This window comes from Serinus canaria, chromosome 18 (genome assembly GCF_022539315.1).
Source record: "Serinus canaria isolate serCan28SL12 chromosome 18, serCan2020, whole genome shotgun sequence".
Lineage (NCBI taxonomy): Eukaryota > Metazoa > Chordata > Aves > Passeriformes > Fringillidae > Serinus > Serinus canaria.
In genome coordinates this window covers 323,821-343,174 of record NC_066331.1, presented here as the reverse complement: position 1 = coordinate 343,174, position 19,354 = coordinate 323,821, and the positions used below count along the sequence as shown (strand labels likewise).

The window sequence follows — 19,354 nt, the reverse complement described above, 5'->3', positions numbered from 1 at the left end:
AGGGGCTCCCCCGCCCGGGCACAGAGCGCCGCGCCCGTCCCGCCCCGTATCCCGGTGTCCTGCTCCGTCCCTCCTTCCGCCCCGGGGTAACGGGGAGAGGGAGCGCCGGCCCCACGCCTCAGCCGCCGACGGGCCCCGGTGAGCAGAGCCGAGGGGAAACGGGGGCTTCTGGGGGGCTCCCACCGCCCCCGCCGAGTACCGGGAGGCGGCAGGAGGGACGAGACGGACAGGGCTCGGCAGCCCCCCGTCCCCGCAGATCCGCACCCACAGCCGGGGCGGCGGGAGCGCCGGGGAGCGTTCCGTCGGTTCCCGATACCGGGGCGAGCGGGGCCTGGCGGGTAGCCCCGGGGCGGCCACCTGCCCCGAGCAGCCTTAGCCCGCCCCGGGGAGGAGGAGGGAGAGCAGGGGAGAAGGGAGGCGGCACCGGGCGAGGAACACGGTGAGGGGCACGGAGGTCTTTGTTCCGACGTGTACTCTTAGGGCCGGTCCGGGCCCCTCCCCAGCCGAGCTCCGGGACTGGTGCTCGGCGGCTTCGTGCCCGACCCGAAGGGTCCTGGGACGGCGGGCGGAACCTCTCGGCCGCGGTACCGCCTCATCCGCCCTCTCTTCCTTCCTTAGGGCCGAGCTGGGTAAGTCCCAGCTTAGCCCCGCGGACTCCTCGCTCCCGGCTGCCCCCGGCCCCGCACGCCGCGGCTCCGGCTCCGTCCCGCAGCGCCTGGGAGCCGCGAAACCGGGGCTGGTGGGGGCCGGGACCGGCGCGCCCGTCTGCTCACCACGGCAGGGCCCGGGAAGGAGGGACCCGCTCGGCCTCGCAGGATGTCCCAGCCGCCCTCCATCACCCTCCACGTCCCCGAGGGCTCCGAGAGCGATGGGTGAGTGTGACCTCCCTAGCTGCTCTGCCGTGCCCTGGGACCTCCTGCCCAGGTACGATGGGCTACGATCTCGTGCCCTGCAGGCACCACGTGTCCCTGTGTTCCTTCAGCCAGGAGCCCAGTCCGGACAACGAGAGAGCCCTGCACACCTCATTCCACCAGCTCATCCTGGAGCAGAGCAGCTTGATCGAGGCAGATCTGGAGATGGAGTTGCAGGAGAGGGGCACAGGTAAAGCACTGCAGCCTCAGCCAGGGCAGGCTGGGGACAGTGTATGTGCCCAGGGCTGTCCCTCTGCTTGGGCCAGTTGTGTCAAAATGCTGTGGCCAAAGCATTCATAGGAGCCCGCTGATGCCTTGGCCAGTGCAGAGCAGGGCAATCCACGGGAGACTGGATCTTGGGGACACAGAAAGCGTCCCTGGGGAAAGGGGTACTCTGGGAGGAGCACATACCTAGCCTCTGTGCTGGAGCAGAGCAGCAGAGATTCAGGGATGAGCCATGGCCTCTCTGCATCCTGTCTTCTCCCTCCCAGAGTCCCCAGCCTACTTGGGTGTTCCAGAAGCCTGTGCCATGGCCTGGCCAGAGCCTAGGCAAGGTGAAGAGCATCCCAGCCACTCCTCTGCCTCCCTGCAGATCTTGGCCAGCATGCCCAGCCGCACCATCGGTAGGTGCCACCCGCATCCCACCCTTCCCCAGCTCCCAGAGCCCCTTGGAGGTCTGCCTGCCCTGCTCTCCTGCGGCTGCCCAAGCCCTGCTCTGGCCCACAGGACGCAGCCTCGGGGCCATCATCTCGCAGTACTGCAACCGCACGGCGCGGCTGCGGCGCCGGAGCGGCCGCCCGCCCCTGCAGCAGCTCTGCCGCGCGGCACGGCCCAGCCTGCGCCACTACGACCTGGAGACCGACCCCAGCAGGGCCACACTGCAAGGTGAGGGTCCCCTGGACTGTGAAAGGCAGTGCTGGCCACTGTCCCTGCGCTGGGTTAGGGACAGGCAGGCTGTGGCGGGCCGTGTCCCACTGAGCCCCTTGTGCCCCAGAGAAGCGGCACCTGCTGGTGAAGGAGCTGCTGAGCCTCTCGCCCAGCCAGTGCAGCCACATGCTGCTCACCATGCCCCTCAGCCTGGCGGAGAAACGCATCCTCCGGTAGGACCCCTTCCATCAGCGCCTGCTGGGCAGGGCTCCCACAGCCGGAGCTGTCCCAGGACCTGTGGGACCCTCTGACCCCCCTCTCTCCTGGGCAGGCGGCAGCTGAGCAGGCAGAGGGGCCCAGTGAGGCAGCATGCCCATCGCTGGGCCCCCTTCTCACCCTGTGCTTGGTCCAGGGTCTGCATCGGCCTTGTAAGTCAGAGGCACAGGTCTGCACAGAGGCTGGGAGGGCTCAGTGCAGGCTCCAGCCCCACTCCTCTCCCCGTGTTCCTCTCCCCAGGGCTGCCGAGGTCTCTGGTACAGGCTCCTCTCCCTGCTCCGCGCTGCGCAGCCTGGGCACTATGCCCTGAAGCAGATTGGTGGCCGCTTTGGCTCCAGTGTCCTGTCCTACTTCCTCTTCCTCAAGACACTCTTTATGTTGAACTTCTTTTCATTCTTCATCCTCCTGGCCTTCGTGGTGGTCGTGCAGGCTGTGTACCCCACTGCATCAGTCAGTCCCCAGCCCTTCAGTGGCATCGAGCTCCTCACAGGAGCGGTAAGCATGGCCCAGGCACCCCCAGGTCAGGGGCTGTGCCAAGCCTGGTGGGCAGCCCCATTTCCCACTCTAGCGATACCCCAGTTCTCACCCTTGCACAGCCTGGGCCCCAGGACCACCAGTGGTGTGGTTGGCACAGAGTGCCAGGCTAAGCGGGTGCTGCGAGCACTGCCGAAGTCACCGTGAGCCCCTCATGTGCTTTCCCACAGGGCTACTTCACGCACTCGCTGCTGTACTACGGCTACTACAGCAACACCACCCTGAACGACCCCTGCACCTCCACTCCTGAGGGTGGCATGTGCCCCCTCCCTGCCCCCCTGCTGCCGTACAACCTGCCACTGGCCTACCTCTTCAGTGTTGGGGTCTCCTTCCTTGTCACCTGCATCCTGCTGGTGTACAGGTGGGTCAGCGGCACCCGTGGCACTGCCAGCCTTCCCTGTCAGCCAGCCCCAATCCCTGATGCCCTTCACCTCGCTGCAGTGTGTCCCGCTCTTTTCGGGAGAGTGTGAAAAGCTCCTCGGGGGACTTGGCCATCAAGGTCTTCTGTGCCTGGGACTTCAAGGTGATCCAGAGGCGCTCGGTGAAGCTGCAGTGCGAGAAGATCTGCACCCAGTTGAAGGTGGAGGAACTGGGCGATGCAAAGCACCCCAGACCCCAGCCTTGCAAGTGCTTTGTCCGTCACCGCTCTGGGTCCTGCTGTGCTGCAGGGGGACAAAGCCTTGCTCCAGACCCCAGGTGGATTTGGCAGCTCTGCTGCTGCTCTCTTGCAGGAGCTGCTGGCGGAGCGGCGCTCCCGCTCCCAGAGCCACTGCCAGTGCCTGGGGCACTGCCTCGTGGTGCTGCTGGCCTGGCTGCTGGCCCTGGGCTGGGTGTTGGGCTGCGTGCTGGCTGTGCACTACTTCTTGGAGCACATGCACACAGTAAGTGCCGCCTCTCACCCTGGGTTCCCCTGCCCTGGGCTTGGAGGGACAGGGCTGGGGTACTCGGGAGAGAGGCAGGGACAGCCCCATTGCAGCTCTGCTCCTGGCCTGGGTATTTGCTGCTCTCCCCAAGGACACCACACCTGGCTGCCAACAGCTGTGCACTCAGCCCAGTACCTGCTCACCAGGTTCAGCAGGAGCAACAAGCACAGGGCAGTGGCAGGTGGCAGCAAGAAGCCATTCTGCTGGTCCTGCCCCTTGTGGTGTCCCTTCTCAATGCCTTGATGCCTCACCTGTTCAACTTGCTGGCGATGTGGGAGAAGCAGGATTCCCCAGTGACACAGGTCTCCGTGGCCATCATCAGGTGGGCTGGCTGGGGCTGTGGTGGAGGGAGCATTCTGCAGCTGCACCTGAGGCTGGCAAGGAGGCTTTGGGGCCAGGCACCCCACCTGTGGGGCTTGGCCTCTCCATCCTCCGGGCTCAGGGACTTCTGGCACTGCTCCTGCTCAGGAACCTCATCCTGAAGATGGTGATTCTCAGCCTGCTGTGCTACCACTGGCTCAGCCGGAGCGTTATCTGCTCAACAGAGGAGGTCAGCACCACTGTCTCAGGGCCATGGAGGGCTGGGCTGAGCATGGGGTTGACCAAGGAGCTGGTCTTCCCTATCAGATATCTGGAAGAAATTCTTCCCTGTGAGGGTAGTGAGGCTCTGGCATAGGTTCCCAGAGAAGCTGTGGGTGCCCCATCCCAGGAACTGTAAAAGGCCAGGTTGGACAGGACTCAGAGCAACCTGGTCTAGTGGAAGGGTGTCTCTGCCCATGGCAGGGTGGGGAAAGAGATGAGCTTTGGGGATCCTCCCAACCCAAACCATTCTGTGATTCTGTGCCATGCTTGATTGTCTCCCCAGTGCTGGGAGACGTGTGTGGGGCAGGACCTGTATCGCTTCATGGTGATGGATTTCATATTCACCCTGCTGGACACGCTCTTCGGGGAGCTGATCTGGAGGTAACGTACCCCAAGACATGTCCCCCCACCAGCGTGCCATCCCTGCATGGCCCCAGCTCTCTGGTGCACCCAGGCTCTGCTGCCATCAGAGAGGGAAGGGAGGGTGTGAAGTGCCCCCTGGCAGCGTAGGGCAGAGTTCATTTCCACCCAGGCTCATTCTGGAGAAGAGGCTGAAGACAAAGCAGAGGCCAGAATTTGACATTGCCCGCAATGTCCTGGAGCTGATCTATGGGCAGACCCTGACCTGGTGAGTTGTTTCTGCCTGGTGTGGCTCCTTCCTCTGCTGGCAAATGCCTTGTAGTCCCCAGGAGCCCTGTGGGTGCTGTGGCTGTGCCCACCACTGTGTCCCCTGGGGCTCAGACCTAGGCAAGCTCATCTTTACCCTGCTCCCAGGCTGGGCATTCTCTTCGCTCCGCTCCTGCCAGCTGTGCAGATGCTGAAGCTGCTGCTGTTGTTTTATATCAAAAAGGTGTGATTCCCCCACCCCCTGCAACTCCCCATGGGGCGAAACTGCAGTGGCACTGTGCCCTGTCAGCCTCTGCTGCAGCAGTGGTGCCACATGGAGCAGCCTCTCCCTGTGGGGCTGAGTGGGGCTTTCTGGGGACAGCACAGCCCTGAGCTCACTGGGCTGGCTCCCAGTGGGCAGGAGGGAGGGGACAGCAGGGACTGCTCTCAGGAGCTGGCAGCCCACGGGACACTGCTCCCTATCCACAGACCAGCCTGATGCGGAACTGCCAGTCCCCCAGCAAGCCCTGGCAAGCATCACGCATGAGCACCGTGTTCATCACTCTGCTGTGCTTCCCCTCCTTCCTGGGTGCAGCTGCCTTCCTCTCCTACACCATCTGGTCGTGAGTACCCACCAGGCCACGGCTCAGGGCACAGGACCCCCGGCTGCCTGGAGAAGGAGTGTTGGGGAGAGCATGGCCCCTGTCCCTGCCAATCCCCCAGCTGCAGGCTGTGAGGTGCTGCCCCAGGCAAGGGAGGGGCCTCCCTGCTGCTGGCCTTGCTCACTTCCTGCAGCTGCTCCTGGTGCAGGGGGCAGGCAGGAGGAGTCCCTTGTCCAGCCCTGGGGGTGCTGGGGACAGTGAGGCTGGGTCCCTGGAGGGCTGGACATCTGAGACAGGCAGTGCCCTGGTCTGGGGCCAGCAGTTGCTGGGCTGCCCATTGCTCTGAACACCCTCTTGGTCTGTTTGCTCAGGGTGCAGCCATCAGAAACCTGTGGTCCCTTCCGGGGGCTGGAAACCATCTACAAGTCAGGGAAGATGTGGGTGCTGGTGCTAGAGAAGTCCAACCCCAACACCACCTGGTTTGCCTGGGTCTACCAGCACCTGTTGGAGAACACATGCCTCCTGTTCTTCATGTCTGTGGCCCTGATGTGAGTATGGACCTGAGCCCAAAGCTGAACCCAAGGCCCTCACTTTGAGGGCCCTGCTGTCACAGCCCTGAGTGGGGCTGGGAGCCAAGGTGTCACTCTGGAGCTCTGCGCCCCATCCCAGTGCCTGGAGCACAGTGTCCCTCAGCTTCCTGCCTGGCTGCCACCATCCCACCCTGCTGTCATTACAGAGCTGTGATCTACTTCAACATCCAGGTGGTAAGAGGTCGCCAGAGGGTCATCTGCCTGCTCCAGGAGCAGATTGCCAATGTGAGCACTGCCCCTGCCCATCCCCGCTGCTTCACAGCCTGCTCCAGCCCCGGGACTGCCAGTGTGGGCTCTGGCCCCAGCAGTGCAGCCACCCCAGTGCTGCTCACAGTGCTGTCTCTGATGTTGCAGGAAGGGGAGGATAAACTATTTCTCATGCAGAAGCTTCGCTCTGTTTACGAGCAGAGAGGCAGGCGTTCCTGAGTGCCAGGTGAGGCCAGCAAGAAGGGCAGTAGGGAGGGGCTGCCAGGGCACCCAGAGCTCAGCCATGCACACACAAGCTCCTCTGCCTGTCCCAAGGGATGCACTGTCCATGGTGTTACTGAGGCCCAGGGACGGGGAAGAGGATGGAGGCAGGTCTGGGACAAGGACCTGGAATCTTAGGGACTTTGTCCTCTTAGTGTCAAGCTCCGCAAGAAGGAATGGGATGGAATGGACTCTGCTTGCAGCTGGGACTGAATCTGTCCATCACAACACAGCGCTGGAAGCTGGGGGTCATGGAGTGCTGGGGAAGAGCTTCCTCTTGCCATGGCCAAGGACCCACTGGGATGTGTCATTGGGAATGCTGCATCGCAGGGGTGCAGGTGCTCCTGCTGCCTGGAGCTGCTGGGGTGCAGTAGGCACAGGACCAGGCCTGCCTACACACCCCAGGGCACAGCTGCATGCAGGACTGCCTCACCTCACAACCCTGCTCTGTGGGGGCTCACTACTTACAGAGAACTGCCCTTCAGCTCTCCCTCCTGCCAGTGTGCCCTGGGCTGTTCTCAGAATCCTTTGGGGACCATGGACCTTTGTCTACACTGCCTAGGGGCAGCAGGCATGGAGCCAGCTCCAGCCCAGTGCCTGGCTCACCAGGAGAGCAGCTGGCTGATTGCAACCTCACAAACAAGGTCACTGGGCCACCCCCAGCACCCACTGCACTGCCTGGTGGGACGGACTTGGAGGAGTCCCCGTGCTGCTGCGTGCTGGGCTGGGCAGGGACTCTGTGGGCTCAATTAAAGTGCTGCTGTGCAGGAGTGCTCTGGCTGGTGTCTGGACCTGTTGGGCTGGAGGCAGGCAGGGAGGGTTGGTGTCAGTGCTGTTGGTGGTGGTGACTCAGCAGCAGTGTCAGGGTGTGCTCAGGCTCCTTGGCACAGCCTGCTTTCCCTTGGGGCTGCCTGGGGCAGAGCCTAGTGCGGCCCACACTGCTGGAGCGAAGGCACTGCCACCCCCCTTGCCACTCACCATCCCAGTGCAATAGCTGCAACCCCCAGCCCCAGGAGCCACTCCCCTCCATGTCATGCTGTTGGCAGGCCCTGGGATGGAGCTGCCCCAGTGCCACAGCGCTGACAGGCCCAGGGAAGGGTGTGCTGTGGGCTGTGCCAGGCACAGGCAGCCACCAGTCCCCTATGACTTGGCACCAGAGCTGCCAGCTGAGGCAGCTGCCTGCCCAGCTGGGCTGGGCTGGGCTGGGCCACCAGCAAGGGCACAGGGTGTTATCAGCATGGATAGAACAGTGTTTAGTGGTGTGGACACAGGGCAGGTTCTCTACACAGCCCCAGCTCTTCTGGGGTGCATCAGGAAAAGCACTGCTCACAAGGGAGGTGAGGCTGCCCCTGGAGTGCTGTGTCCACTTTGGGGTTCCTCAGGACAAGAGGGACATGGAACTCCTGGAGCAGGTCCAGCAGAGGCTACAGAGACAATGAAGGGACTGAAGCACCTCTAATAAGAACAGGCACTGGGCCTGTTCAGCCTTGAGGAGAGACAGCTGACAGGGGACCTCATCCTCTGTCAGCAGGGAGGTGTCAGCGAATGGCCCTGCTCCACCGTCAGGCTCTGCTCCACGGTGCCCAGCAGTGGGACAAGAAGCAACAGGCAGACACTGATGCACAGCAAGTTCCACCTGATTATGATCTTGATGGGTTCCCTCCAATATTCTATGATACTCTATTAGAACTTCCCTGTGCCAGTGACAGCACACTGGAACTGATTGCCCAGAGAGGGTGTGGTGTCTTCCTCACTGGAGATAGTCCAGAACTGCCTGGATGCAATCCTGTGCCCTGTCCTCTGAGATGACCCTGCTTGACCAGAGAGATTGGGCCCATAGTGGTCCCTTCCAGCTTGACCCATTCTGAAATTGCCTGAGCCCAGGTGAGTGCTGGAGAGCAGCTGTGGGCTGGTACTTGCTGCAGCTTGTGAGACATGCCTACTGAAGCACCCCCGTCACTGGCCTTGCCCTAGCTCCTGACACCCACCAGGTCACCCAGTCCTTCCCCAGGGTCACCCCACTGTGCTTGGGCTGGCACGAGGCTCACATGGCCAGAGCTGCTGGCAGGAGCCCGCTTAAACTCAGCCTTAGCCAGCCCTGCTGTGCTTAGCTCAGCTCAGGTGCTGCTGCAGCCTCCAGCCCTGCTGCAGGAACCCCTCCTGTGCCTGGAGCTGCCAGCACAATCTGGCCTCTCTGGCTTCTGCTTGTCCCTTCCTTAAAAGCCCAGGATTTCCATCCGAGCACAAGGCAGCCACCAGCCTGGACTGTGTGGTGGGAGTTTTACTGTCACGTCCCACAGGGATCCAGTCCTTCAACAGCCCAAGGCACTGTCCTGGGCTCTGCTCCGAGTCCCAGGCAGGGCAGCTGCTCCTTGGCCACCTCCTTGAGTGACAGGAGTGTCCCGGGCTGTAGGGCTGGGGTCAGCAGGCCTCTTTGAGGGCACTCCGGAGCCACTGCAGGACCTCGGCCAGGCCGGTGCCGTCGCGGGCGCTGGTCTCCAGCATGGTGATGGGCTGCGTGGCACAGGACACGATGTCCTGCATGCGGAACAGCGACTTCATCTCCACCAGCGACATGTAGCAGGGCAGGTCACTGCAAGGGGGAGACGGGAGCTGCAGCATCAGCCAAGCACGAGGCACCCCTGTCCGGACCAGCCCCAGCTCAGGGCTCTCCAGCCTGGGAAGTGCAGCAAAGCATAGCCCTGTTCCTGGCACCCCCGCCCTTCGGGTGACATCCTCCTCACATCTTGTTGAAAAGCACCAGGACGGGCACAGAGGCGAGCGGCGCTGCGGAGAGGACCGAGAGCAGCTGGATGCAGGACGAGGAGACCTGGGTGGGGTTGGAGGCATCCACCACGAACTGGGGGGAAGAAGGAAAAGCAGGGCGCGGGGATGCCGGGAGCAACCCCGGGCCGGGCTGGGCCAGAGCAGGGCACGGGAGAGGGAAATCCCACCAGGGGGCGAAACCGGGGGGACCGACCGACCCCCGCCCCGCAGCCCCTCTCGCCGCGAGCGCCCCTCGGGACCGCGGCCCCGGTGCTGCTCACCAGGAGAGCGCTGCACTCGCCGTAGTAGCTGGGCCAGATGGGGCCCATGCAGCCGCCCAGCTCCCGCACGGTCACCTTCCGCGGCAGCCGCAGGTCCGTCAGGTTGGTGCCCACCTGCGGGACAGGCACCGGCACCGCGGGCTGCGGCCGTGCCCCGCGCCCGCCCCGGAGCCGCTCCGGCCCGCCGGGCCGCACCTACCGTGGGCAGCGTGGCGGGGGGCTCGCCCAGCTCCGCGGGCTCCTCGGCGCTCAGCTGTGCCTCGCGTTAAGGACACGGCAGCTCCGGGAACGGGCCGGGGGCGCGTTCCGCCCGGCCCCCCCCCCCCCCCCCCCCGGCCCGGCCCGTCCCTCCCGGTGCCCCGTGCCCCGTGCCCACGGATATGCCGCAGCCGCCGCACCAGGAGGCTCTTCCCGCCGCCCGCCGCCCCCAGCAACAGGAAGGTGGGCGGGGAGCGGCCCGCGGCCATGGCGGAGCCGCCCCGCGGAAGCGGCCCCGCCCCGGCGGAAGACGGAAGCGGAAGGGCCGCGGCGGGGCGGGGAACGGACCGGGCCGGACCGGGCCGGAGCGAGCGGGCCGGGCCGGCAGCGGGCGGACACCATGGGGCGCGGCGGCGGCACCTTCGAGCGGCTCCTCGGTACCGGCGCGGTTCCCTCGGCGGCGGGACGGGACGGGACGGGACGAGAAGCGGGTCGGGGTCCGCAGCGCTCGGCCCCGGGAGCGGGCGGGCCCAGGGCACGGCACGGCCGGGCCGGGTCGGGCGGCGGTGCCGCAGCCCGGTGCCGCCCGGGAGGTCACCGAGCGCCCGGGGTGTCTGCAGCGGGAGGGTTGGTGCTTTCCGGGTGCAGTGGGGGGTTTGTTTATCCCGAGCCTCGGGGCAGCGCCACGCCCGCAGCGCTCCCGGGACCGGCGGTGGCGGAGCGGAGCTGCGGGCAGCAGCGCGGCTCACGGCGGCCCCGTGGGCTTGTTCACTGCAGATAAGGCCACGAGCCAGCTCCTGCTGGAGACAGACTGGGAATCCATCCTGCAGATCTGCGACATGATCCGTCAGGGAGACACGCAGTAAGTGCTGCGGGCACGGCTCTGCCGTCTGCTCGGGGAAGGACAGACGCCCTTCCAGGGTCTCGGACCTGTACCACACGCATCCTTATCCCTTCCATAACAACATCAGAGGGGCTGTACAGCACACCCTGATGTGCTGGCATGCTTCCCAGAGCCTGGGAGCCACACATTACCCCTAGCCTGAAATCCTTAGGGAAACTCAAGCTTCAGTGTGCTTATTCCTTGCCAGTTTCACTAAGTGAATCGTACACCCCTGAGTTAGCTGTGCCCTTCGTGTCAGGGTGGGGATTGGTGGGTTGTCAGCAGCAGGTGGGATCTCCCCTCGGATTCTTGATGCCCTGAGAACATGTCCCTTCTTCCCCTGCCCAGGGCGAAATACGCCGTCAACGCCATCAAGAAGAAGGTGAATGACAAGAATCCCCACGTGGCCCTGTACGCGCTGGAGGTAATGGCACCTGGCTGGGAGCAAGCAGGGGCTTCCCACTACTGCCTTCTGGCTGCACAGCTTCCTGCAGCCCAGCCTGGAGCCAGCCTCTTCCTGACTCTGGCACTGAGGTTTTGGGGTGATCAGGCCAGGGCCTTCATGCTTTAGTTCCATCTTGGCTTTGGAACAGGCAGAGCTGAGGCTTGGGCTCTCCCTGGGGTTGGTTTGCACAGAGCAGAAGGCCCCCAGCCCCCCAGGGAAGCAAAAGGCAGCTGGCTCCCAGTGCAGGGAGTGGATTGGCATGGCCCCAACACACCTCACTGCTTAAGTACTGCCCTGTGTTCAGCCTGCAGTGTGTGCTGGGACCCCCAAAAGTTGCAGGGGAGGCAGAAAGCTGTGGGCTGATGTTGTCTTGGCCCTTGCAGGTTATGGAGTCGGTGGTTAAAAACTGTGGCCAAACAGTCCATGACGAGGTGGCCAATAAACAGACCATGGAGGAGCTGAAGGAAATACTCAAGGTAAATAGATTTATTTTACTGTCATTTTTTTTCCCCTGTGGAAAAGCAGCAGCAGCAGGAAGAAAAGCGTGTGGCCTCTCTTGTGTCCTCTTTGGGTAAGGATTAGAAGGGAAACTGGAAATGCACTTCAGAAAAGAGCAGATTATTGTGTGCTGTGAAAGGGTGAGTGTAGGCAGTGAAGGAGGGCTTCTGGGAGGAGGAGATGTGATGGGAGCAGAGGTTTGTCTGCACTGTGAAACAGCAGGAATGTGCTGTGGGGGCCTGGGCCATTCCATGGTAAATGCTCCTGGATGCAACACTTGGGTTGGGACAGCAAAGGAAAACAGATCATGGCCTGGCACCTGTACCAAGGACCTGGGCAGTGGCAAGGTGAATTCCCTCTCATGGAACAGTGTGAGACACATTGGCAGGTAAAGCTGCAAAGGAAAAACCAGCTGGAGCTGCCTCTGTGTCACAGCCGTGTCATTGGCCTGTTGAGTTGTTCAGGATGTGACCATGGCTGCTGGCACTGACAAGTTGCTGTTACAAGCTGTCACCACTCTGATGCCTGCTGGAGCTTCATGTGTCCTTGGACTGGGGAATTCCTTTAGTGAAGTGGAAATGAAAACTCCTGTCTCCAGCTCCCAGCTCAGAACAGCAATGCCCAGGCAAGAGCTCATTAGCATCGTACTTCTGTCTTCCACCAGAAATAAACAAACAGGTGACCCAGATCTTTGGAGGATGAGCTCTGTGAGTCCTGTCACCATGCACACCAAGCAGGGTGTCTCTCCTGTCACCTTCCTGTTAGGGCTGACTCAGTTTCCCTGCAGGATCTCCTCCTGAGGCAGGAGCACTACCATAGCATGACAGCCAGGTGTGGTAGCACAGCCGCTCCAAGGGCTGAGAAGATCTAATCAGATCCAGGGATTTTGTGCTTCTCTCAGTCCTTGCCTGCCTCAGGAGTTTCACAACTGCCCCATTCTCCTCTCACACTTGGAACTTTGCTGCTTGTGAACACCCGATCCTGGTAAAACAGTCCAAGTTCTGATGAGGTTCAGGGCTGTGACATGTATGGAATGCAGGATTTTGCCAAATGTTCTAGAAGTTGGAGGAATTGTCAGTAAGTGATGCTGTGTGGGCCAAGGTCTTGGCTAAAATCAGAGCTTGACAGTGCTGCTGTGCTTCCTGTGGATTTCTGGAACAGGCAGTCATGTGGATGTGATCACTTGGGCAGCTGATGACACAGCAGCCCTTAGGCTGGCTGAGGTCAGAACAGGCTTGCCAACTTTTCTCCAGTTCCCTGAAGTGTGATGTAGTTGCCCTGCCTCCAAAGGGCATCTGTCCCAGCTGTCCTCACTTTGTCACATCCTGAGATGGCTTTGAGTACTCCTGGAGTGGAGGTGCAGGCACCCCCCAGCACTGTCAAGGGGCAGGCAGGGTGGGCTGTGCTGTCCTGGGCAGCTGGGCTCCCACCAAGTTCTGAGTGTGGGATGCGTGGCTCTGGTGAGGGAGTGTTGGGCACTTGCTCTAAGCATCAAGGCCACAGCTCTGTTCAGTCTGTGCTGCTCGAAGGACATTGTGTTGTTTGTGCTGGAGGGGGCAGTGGGGCAGCTGGAGGGGTCTCTTTGTGCTGTGCATTGTCCTTGCTGCAGGTTTCTGACAGCTCTTACCTCTCCTGAGTACTATAAAGTCACTCTTTCCTGAGTGGTATTTCTGGCTTCTCTTTAGGGGCTTCACACCATCCTTTGGGTTCCAGGGGCATTTTCTGAGATGTTTTTTTCTCCCTTCCTGTGCAGAGGCAAGTGGAGACAAGTGTCCGCAGTAAGATCCTGTACCTCATCCAGGCCTGGGCTCACGCCTTCCGCAACGAGCCCAAGTACAAGGTGGTGCAGGACACCTATCAGATAATGAAGGTTGAAGGTGAGGACTGTGGCTACAGATGAGGGGACACCTGGTGAAGCAGCTCTGCTCTGCAGGAGCTTTGGCAGTTCTGTGCCTGGTGTGAGCAAAATCTGGACTTGCAGCACAGAGCTCTTCCTTGGTTCCCGATACCCAGTGAACCCTTCAGGGTGACTAAATCCTGCTGCAGACATGGGACGGTCCAATGGACCAGGGCAGCCTTGCTCTAGACCTCCAGCCCAGCCTTCAGGGCTGGCAGGGAGACCTGAAAAGCAGAAGCTGCAACTGTTTTTGGGGAGACTGGCAGCAAGTCATCATGTCCTCTGGGAGGGATTTGCTGTGGGGCAGTTCCTTCCTCACAGGCTTTTGTTCCTGCTCCCAGGATGGGTCCACAGTCCCACTTGCTGACACAGTGTTGGTGTGACATTTTCCCTTCTCTCCCAGGCCAGCAGTGTCCACTTCAAGGGCAGGGACACACTGCTGCCTCTTCTTCCTTCTGTGCACCAGAAACTCTGCAGGCAGTGGCACAAGCTTGGAGGGTCAGTCCAGCATCCTGAGCTGGTGTTTCCAAGCTCTGGCCCTTGAAGGGCTGAAACTCACAGCCCTGCCTGCCCATCGAGAGGGCTTTTTATCCCCCTCAGTTCAAAGTACTGAGAAATAATAAGCCTTATCCAGAGGCCTGTGATGTCCCTTGCGGGTGTGTAAGGGAGACAATTGGGGATTGTCCTCAGACCGTGGCTGAGGGCAGCCCGCTCCTGTTGTGTCAGAGGGAGGTGCTGGTCAAGACAAGAGGTGGTGCTGAGCTGGCACCTGTAGCATGAGCCTGCAGGCACATTCTCCCTGTGCCAGAGGATTCCTCTCACATCGGGGCTCCCTTTTCTCTCCATTTCTCCTTCTGCAGGGCACGTCTTCCCCGAGTTCAAGGAGAGCGATGCCATGTTCGCTGCAGAGAGGGTGAGCTCTGTGGTGGGGGAGCAGCTGGTGCTGTGGGACAGACCTGCTTTCCCATCCCCTACTGCCAAACCTGCAGGTCTCACATTCCTCTGTTTTGTGTGGATTGGAGGCCTTGCTAGGAGAACTGGCCGGGACAGGGAGTCAGACCCATCATTTCTCCTGCTCACTGGCCTTGCAGCAGCTTGGCAGGCTGGACTTAGCAGCAGGGCATTGCTGAAGTGATTGCTGTGCAGAGAGTTTCCTAGTAAATCTTGTACTGACTGGGAAAACATCGCAGCCTCTAAGGAAGAGGAGATAACTGGGGATTAATATTTCCTGTTGAGCTGCAGATGCCCCCAGTCTCCCCCAGGAGACATGAGAGCCCCGTTAGCCACCAGAGCTCCTGAATGGACCGGTGCCATCGCACTCCTCCCTCCTTACTCCATTTCCCTTGGCCCCAACAGGCTCCAGACTGGGTGGATGCAGAGGAGTGTCACAGGTGCCGAGTGCAGTTTGGCGTTGTGACACGCAAGGTGGGTGCTGCTCCTGGGCTCCCTTGCTCTACACAGCCCTTGGCACTTGCAGAACTCCCTGCAGGACTCGCTGTGTGAAGTGTGCTGGGGACAGACCATGTTTCCTGGCTGCTGGCAGGGAAATGAGTGTCTGAGTGATGTTAGCTAAAGGAGAAGGAATGTCTTGCTGCCACACTCACGTCTCCTGTCCTTTATAGCACCACTGCCGGGCCTGCGGGCAGATCTTCTGTGGAAAATGCTCCTCCAAGTATTCCACCATCCCCAAGTTTGGGATTGAGAAGGAAGTGAGAGTCTGTGAGCCCTGCTATGAGCATCTCAACAAGTCAGTACCCTTCGAGTTGGGTTTCTTTGCCTACGACAGCTGGGACATTGAGGGGGGAGGCATGGTGTGGAACTAGCTGCCTGCAGAGCACAACGGGGGCTTCCCAGGCTGTGCCCTCTTCCTTCCTGGGAGTGGGCTTTGCTGCTGGAACATGGTGCAGAGCTGGGCTCTAGTGCACAGAAGGGAGCATTCAGTCCATACTATCCCTTGTCACTACAGGAAAACTGAGGGTAAAGCTGCTGCCACCTCTGAACTGCCCCCTGAGTACCTGACCAGCCCCCTCTCTCAGCAGTCCCAGGTGAGCAGCTGCCCCGTAGGCGATCTGGTGATCCTCACCTGTTTGTTGATCCCATTACTGACCACCTCACCTTTCTGCTTCCAGCTGCCTCCAAAGCGCGATGAGACGGCTCTGCAAGAGGAAGAGGAGCTCCAGCTGGCTATTGCCTTGTCTCAGTCAGAGGCTGAAGAGAAGGAGAGAATGGTTTGTTGGCTCTTGGAGTCCGGGAGGGGTTGTTGCTCTTCAGCCTAGCTGTGCTGGTCCATAACGGATCTCTGGACACGTCTTGGTGTGAGCAAGGCTCAAAGCCTGTGGAATGAGAGGTTGAAAGCAGAGCCAGGCACAGGCTGTTTTGTGGTGAATTTGGAGAAGCCTGGACTCTCTCTGAGTTGGCAATTTTCTCTTTTTTGCAGAGGCAGAAAACAACCTACTCCGTGTACCCTAAGGCTGAGCCCACTCCTGTCACATCCTCGGCTCCCCCAGTCAGCACACTCTACTCTCCACCTGTGGTACGTCCATGGCAGCTCCTGCACATGAAGTGGCTGCACACAGGCCTCTTCCTAAGCTCCTGCACGTGAAGTGGCTGCACACAGGCTACTTCCTGAGCCCGAGTCTGCCCCAGTTGTGTCAAATTTAATCCCCATACTGAGGGAAAATATTTGTCCCGTTCAACCCCTTGCTCGTTCACTGTGTTTTGAGCAAGAAGGTGTGTTCTCAGCCAGGACTTAGGTGCCTCCACTGCCTCCCAGCTTGTGTCCCCTTTGAGGCTCTCACTGGTGGTCATACTTGGCCAGCTCTGAGCTGAGCACCTGTGTGGGACCTGGGGATCTCTGGTTTTGCTGAACTACATTTCTCCATTTGTCTGTTTCCAGAATTCCTCTGCTCCCTTGGCTGAGGACATTGACCCAGAGGTAAGGATCCTGGCCCTGCTAGTCTGCAGCACAGATCCTGGCCCAAGCTAGTCTGCTTGCTCCTTTGAGGCAGTGATGCTGATCTTCCTTCTCTTCCTGGCAGCTGGCTCGGTACTTGAACCGCAACTACTGGGAGAAGAAGCAGGAGGAGGTTCGCAAGAGCCCCACACCGTCAGCACCCCTGTCCCTGACAGAGCCAGCTGTGCAGCCTGGGGACGCCCACCCTGCCCCTCTTGGGGTGGTTGAGGTAAGAGTGGGCCTAGGCCTTTGTCTGGCACCCACCAAGGGGCAAGAAGCACCCGACTCTTGGGCTCTGCAGGCTGGCTGCTGGCTGTTGGCACTGGGAGGTCACAGCTGACTGGCTGCCCCATCCTTCCTTCCTTCCAGCAGCAGTACCAGAACGGTGAGTCCGAGGAGAACCACGAGCAGTTCCTGAAGGCACTGCAGAACGCGGTCACCACATTCGTCAACCGCATGAAGAGCAACCACATGCGAGGCCGCAGCATCACCAACGACTCTGCCGTGTTGTCCCTCTTCCAGTCCATCAACAACATGCACCCACAGCTGCTGGAGCTGCTCAACCAGCTGGACGAGCGCAGGCGTGCGTGGGAGCTGGGGGAGCTGCTGGCCCTGGGCGTGGGTGGGCGGCAGCCAGGGCTTCCACAGTGTCAGGGCTCAGCACTCCCGTGGCGCAGTCTCACTGGAGAGAGGCTGCTGTGCAGTGCAGGGGCAGCCCAAGTGCTCTGTCCCCGTGTTCCTGAGGCTGTCCCTTCCCTCCCCAGTGTACTACGAGGGCCTGCAGGACAAGCTGGCCCAGATCCGGGATGCGCGCGGGGCTCTGAACGCGCTGCGGGAGGAGCACCAGGAGAAGCTGCGCCGTGCAGCGGAGGAGGCAGAGCGGCAGCGCCAGATCCAGCTGGCACAGAAGCTGGAGATCATGAGGCAGAAGAAGCAGGTGAGGCAGGGAAGCATGTCCGGGGTCTTGCAGGCCTGCCTGCTCTGTGGCCCAGCCCGGGGCAGGCCGGGATGGCTGCCCTGGTGGCAGGGGTGAGTGGTATGGTGGCTCCCAGCCACTCAGCCCTGTTCCCACAGGAGTACCTGGAGATGCAGCGTCAGCTGGCCATCCAGAGACTGCAGGAGCAGGAGAAGGAGAGGCAGCTGCGCCTGGAGCAGCAGAAGCAGACCATCCAGATGAGAGCCCAGATGCCAGCTTTCTCACTGCCTTATGCTCAGGTACAGCTGCTGGGCTAGGCTTGCCCTGCCAGGTTCCAGGGACTGTGGCTTTAACCTGGCTTTCCTTCTCCCACCAGCTCCAGGCCATGCCCGCAGCCAGTGGGGTGATCTACCAGCCCTCTGGGCCCACCAGCTTCCCTGGTACGTTCAGCCCAGCTGGCTCCGTGGAGGGCTCTCCCATGCACAGCGTGTACATGAACCAGGCTGCACAAGGGGGAACCGGCCCCTACGCTGCCATGCCCGGCACTGGTACGTCAGGCAGCTCAGCCTCTGGGGGTAGTGGAGAGCCCAAGGCAGTTGCTCCAACCTCTGGTCTCTTCACCCAGATCCCAGCATGGTGAATGCCTACATGTACCAGCCGGGTGCCAGCAGCGGGCAGGGGCCTCAGCAGGGGCCGGCGGTGCCCACCACCACCCCTGCATATTCATCCTACCAGCCCACACCCACACAGGGCTACCAGGCAAGTGAGGCAGCTCAGCCTGAAGCAAGGTGGGACAGGGGCTGGGGGGTTCTGTGCGGCTGGGCAACGTACCCAAACTTAGCAGTGAGATCTCTGAGCAGGAGGGAGGATGGGCTGGTTGGTTCCAGATCTGCCAATCTTGCTGTGGAAGTGGGCTGGAGTTAGATCCAGTTCTGGGCTCAAGGGCCTTGTCTAGAGAAGTGAGCCGTTGCTGTCCGTGCCACCTCTCACCAGCCTCTCTCCACAGACTGCAGCCTCACAGTCGCAGAGCATCCCAGCCATCTCCCAGGCACCCCAGTCGGGCACCATGGGGTACATGGGCAGCCAGTCTGTCTCCATGGGCTACCAGCCCTACAGCATGCAGGTGAGCACTCCCTGCTTGGGCATGGGGGAACAAGGCATGGTTGGGCTCCAGCCCACAGAGCCATCCTGGGGGAGGTCACCCACCACTGCAGCACTGTGGGTGCTGCACGTACCCCACCCCTCTGACACCCGCCCCCTTGTTCCCATAGGGTCTTATGTCTGCCCTGCCAGGCCAGGACACAGCTCTGAGCAGCCTGCCAGCCCAGCAGTCCTACCTGCCCGGGCAGCAGCCCCTCTACCAACAGGTGAGTGCTACCAGTCTGGGGGTCAGGACACAGTGGGGCACGTGTGCTAATGAAGGCACACGCTGACAAAGCTGTTTCCTCTGCTGCAGGTGGCCCCAGCTGGGGGGCCCCCCCAGCAGCAGCCCCCACCAGCGCCTGCCCCCGGGCAGCAGCCCCCAGGCAGCGGGGAGGCCCAGCTCATCTCCTTTGACTGACGGCAGCCACAGGGCTCCAGTGTAACACTACTCTTCATCCAAAATCACTCTGTACTTCGACTACTCGTGCTGCCCCCCGGCCCCGTGTCCCAGGGGCAGTGGGGCCCAAGGCTCCTGCTGCCGGCTTTGGGGACCAAGGGGCAGGGGGCAGCCCCCATGCCCTGCGCCTGGGGCAGCAGCCCCGGCTCACCCGCACCAGCCCTCGGCAGCCCCGGGGCCGGGCGGGAGCTCGGCCTGCCCCTGTCTTTGTCCCGGGGCTGTGGCACGGCCCCGAGGGCACAGCGCTCCCTCCCTGCCCGGCCCCGGTGCCAGCCCTGCCCCTGTCCTTGTCCCGGGGCTGTGGCATGGCCCCGAGGGCGCAGCCTCTAGCCCTGCCCCGTCCCCGCCGTGCCCCGCTCCCTCACGGCCCGGGCCCTGCGCTGGCCCGGCCTGTCCCGTCCCGCCCGTCCCGGCGGTGACCGAGCGCTATCGGTGACAATAAAGTGTTGGAACGAACCGCGGCTCCTGTGCTGGGCGGCGCCGGGCCTCCCCCCGCGAACGAACGGGGCAGTGTTTGCCAAGGGCTGGCAGCAGCTCCGGGGCAGAGCCCATCACACC

At 61.8% G+C, this 19,354-nt stretch overlaps 3 protein-coding genes across 7 annotated transcripts; 2 read left to right on the top strand and 1 right to left on the bottom strand.

Annotated features, from left to right (window-relative positions):
- The first annotated feature begins 13 nt into the window (after window positions 1-13).
- Window positions 14-7,129, top strand: TMC6 (transmembrane channel like 6). Of its 2 annotated transcripts, none has more exons than XM_018918829.3 (21): window positions 14-138; window positions 619-872; window positions 983-1,101; window positions 1,403-1,534; window positions 1,638-1,796; window positions 1,906-2,011; window positions 2,110-2,206; window positions 2,295-2,549; window positions 2,759-2,949; window positions 3,030-3,168; window positions 3,320-3,469; window positions 3,658-3,833; window positions 3,980-4,061; window positions 4,377-4,474; window positions 4,626-4,721; window positions 4,868-4,943; window positions 5,189-5,322; window positions 5,673-5,849; window positions 6,038-6,116; window positions 6,246-6,324; window positions 6,515-7,129. In XM_018918829.3, the coding sequence occupies exons 2-20, from the start codon at window positions 817-819 to the stop codon at window positions 6,315-6,317; spliced, it is 2,394 nt and encodes a 797-aa protein (XP_018774374.3). In that variant the 5' UTR covers window positions 14-138; window positions 619-816; the 3' UTR covers window positions 6,318-6,324; window positions 6,515-7,129. The 2 variants fall into 2 exon arrangements, with proteins under 2 accessions (XP_018774374.3, XP_050837305.1); XM_050981348.1 differs by having other exon boundaries at window positions 956-1,101.
- A 1,493-nt stretch (window positions 7,130-8,622) lies between these two features.
- Window positions 8,623-9,896, bottom strand: ARL16 (ADP ribosylation factor like GTPase 16). Of its 2 annotated transcripts, none has more exons than XM_050981285.1 (5): window positions 9,790-9,896; window positions 9,606-9,662; window positions 9,407-9,520; window positions 9,104-9,219; window positions 8,623-8,952 (listed from the first exon to the last, which is right to left on the bottom strand). In XM_050981285.1, the coding sequence occupies exons 1-5, from the start codon at window positions 9,871-9,873 to the stop codon at window positions 8,781-8,783; spliced, it is 543 nt and encodes a 180-aa protein (XP_050837242.1). In that variant the 5' UTR covers window positions 9,874-9,896; the 3' UTR covers window positions 8,623-8,780. The 2 variants fall into 2 exon arrangements, with proteins under 2 accessions (XP_050837242.1, XP_050837243.1); XM_050981286.1 differs by having other exon boundaries at window positions 9,104-9,189.
- A 19-nt stretch (window positions 9,897-9,915) lies between these two features.
- Window positions 9,916-19,252, top strand: HGS (hepatocyte growth factor-regulated tyrosine kinase substrate). Of its 3 annotated transcripts, none has more exons than XM_030231449.2 (21): window positions 9,916-10,041; window positions 10,382-10,466; window positions 10,836-10,911; window positions 11,316-11,408; window positions 13,184-13,307; window positions 14,188-14,240; window positions 14,684-14,752; window positions 14,950-15,074; window positions 15,294-15,372; window positions 15,457-15,555; window positions 15,765-15,860; window positions 16,224-16,262; window positions 16,366-16,509; window positions 16,653-16,863; window positions 17,045-17,217; window positions 17,355-17,495; window positions 17,573-17,744; window positions 17,822-17,955; window positions 18,203-18,319; window positions 18,468-18,563; window positions 18,653-19,252. In XM_030231449.2, exons 1-21 carry the CDS (start codon window positions 10,005-10,007, stop codon window positions 18,755-18,757), a joined length of 2,268 nt encoding a protein of 755 aa, XP_030087309.1. In that variant the 5' UTR covers window positions 9,916-10,004; the 3' UTR covers window positions 18,758-19,252. The 3 variants fall into 3 exon arrangements, with proteins under 3 accessions (XP_030087309.1, XP_030087308.1, XP_050837241.1); XM_030231448.2 differs by having other exon boundaries at window positions 16,650-16,863; XM_050981284.1 differs by having other exon boundaries at window positions 15,294-15,555.
- Window positions 19,253-19,354: the final 102 nt, after the last annotated feature.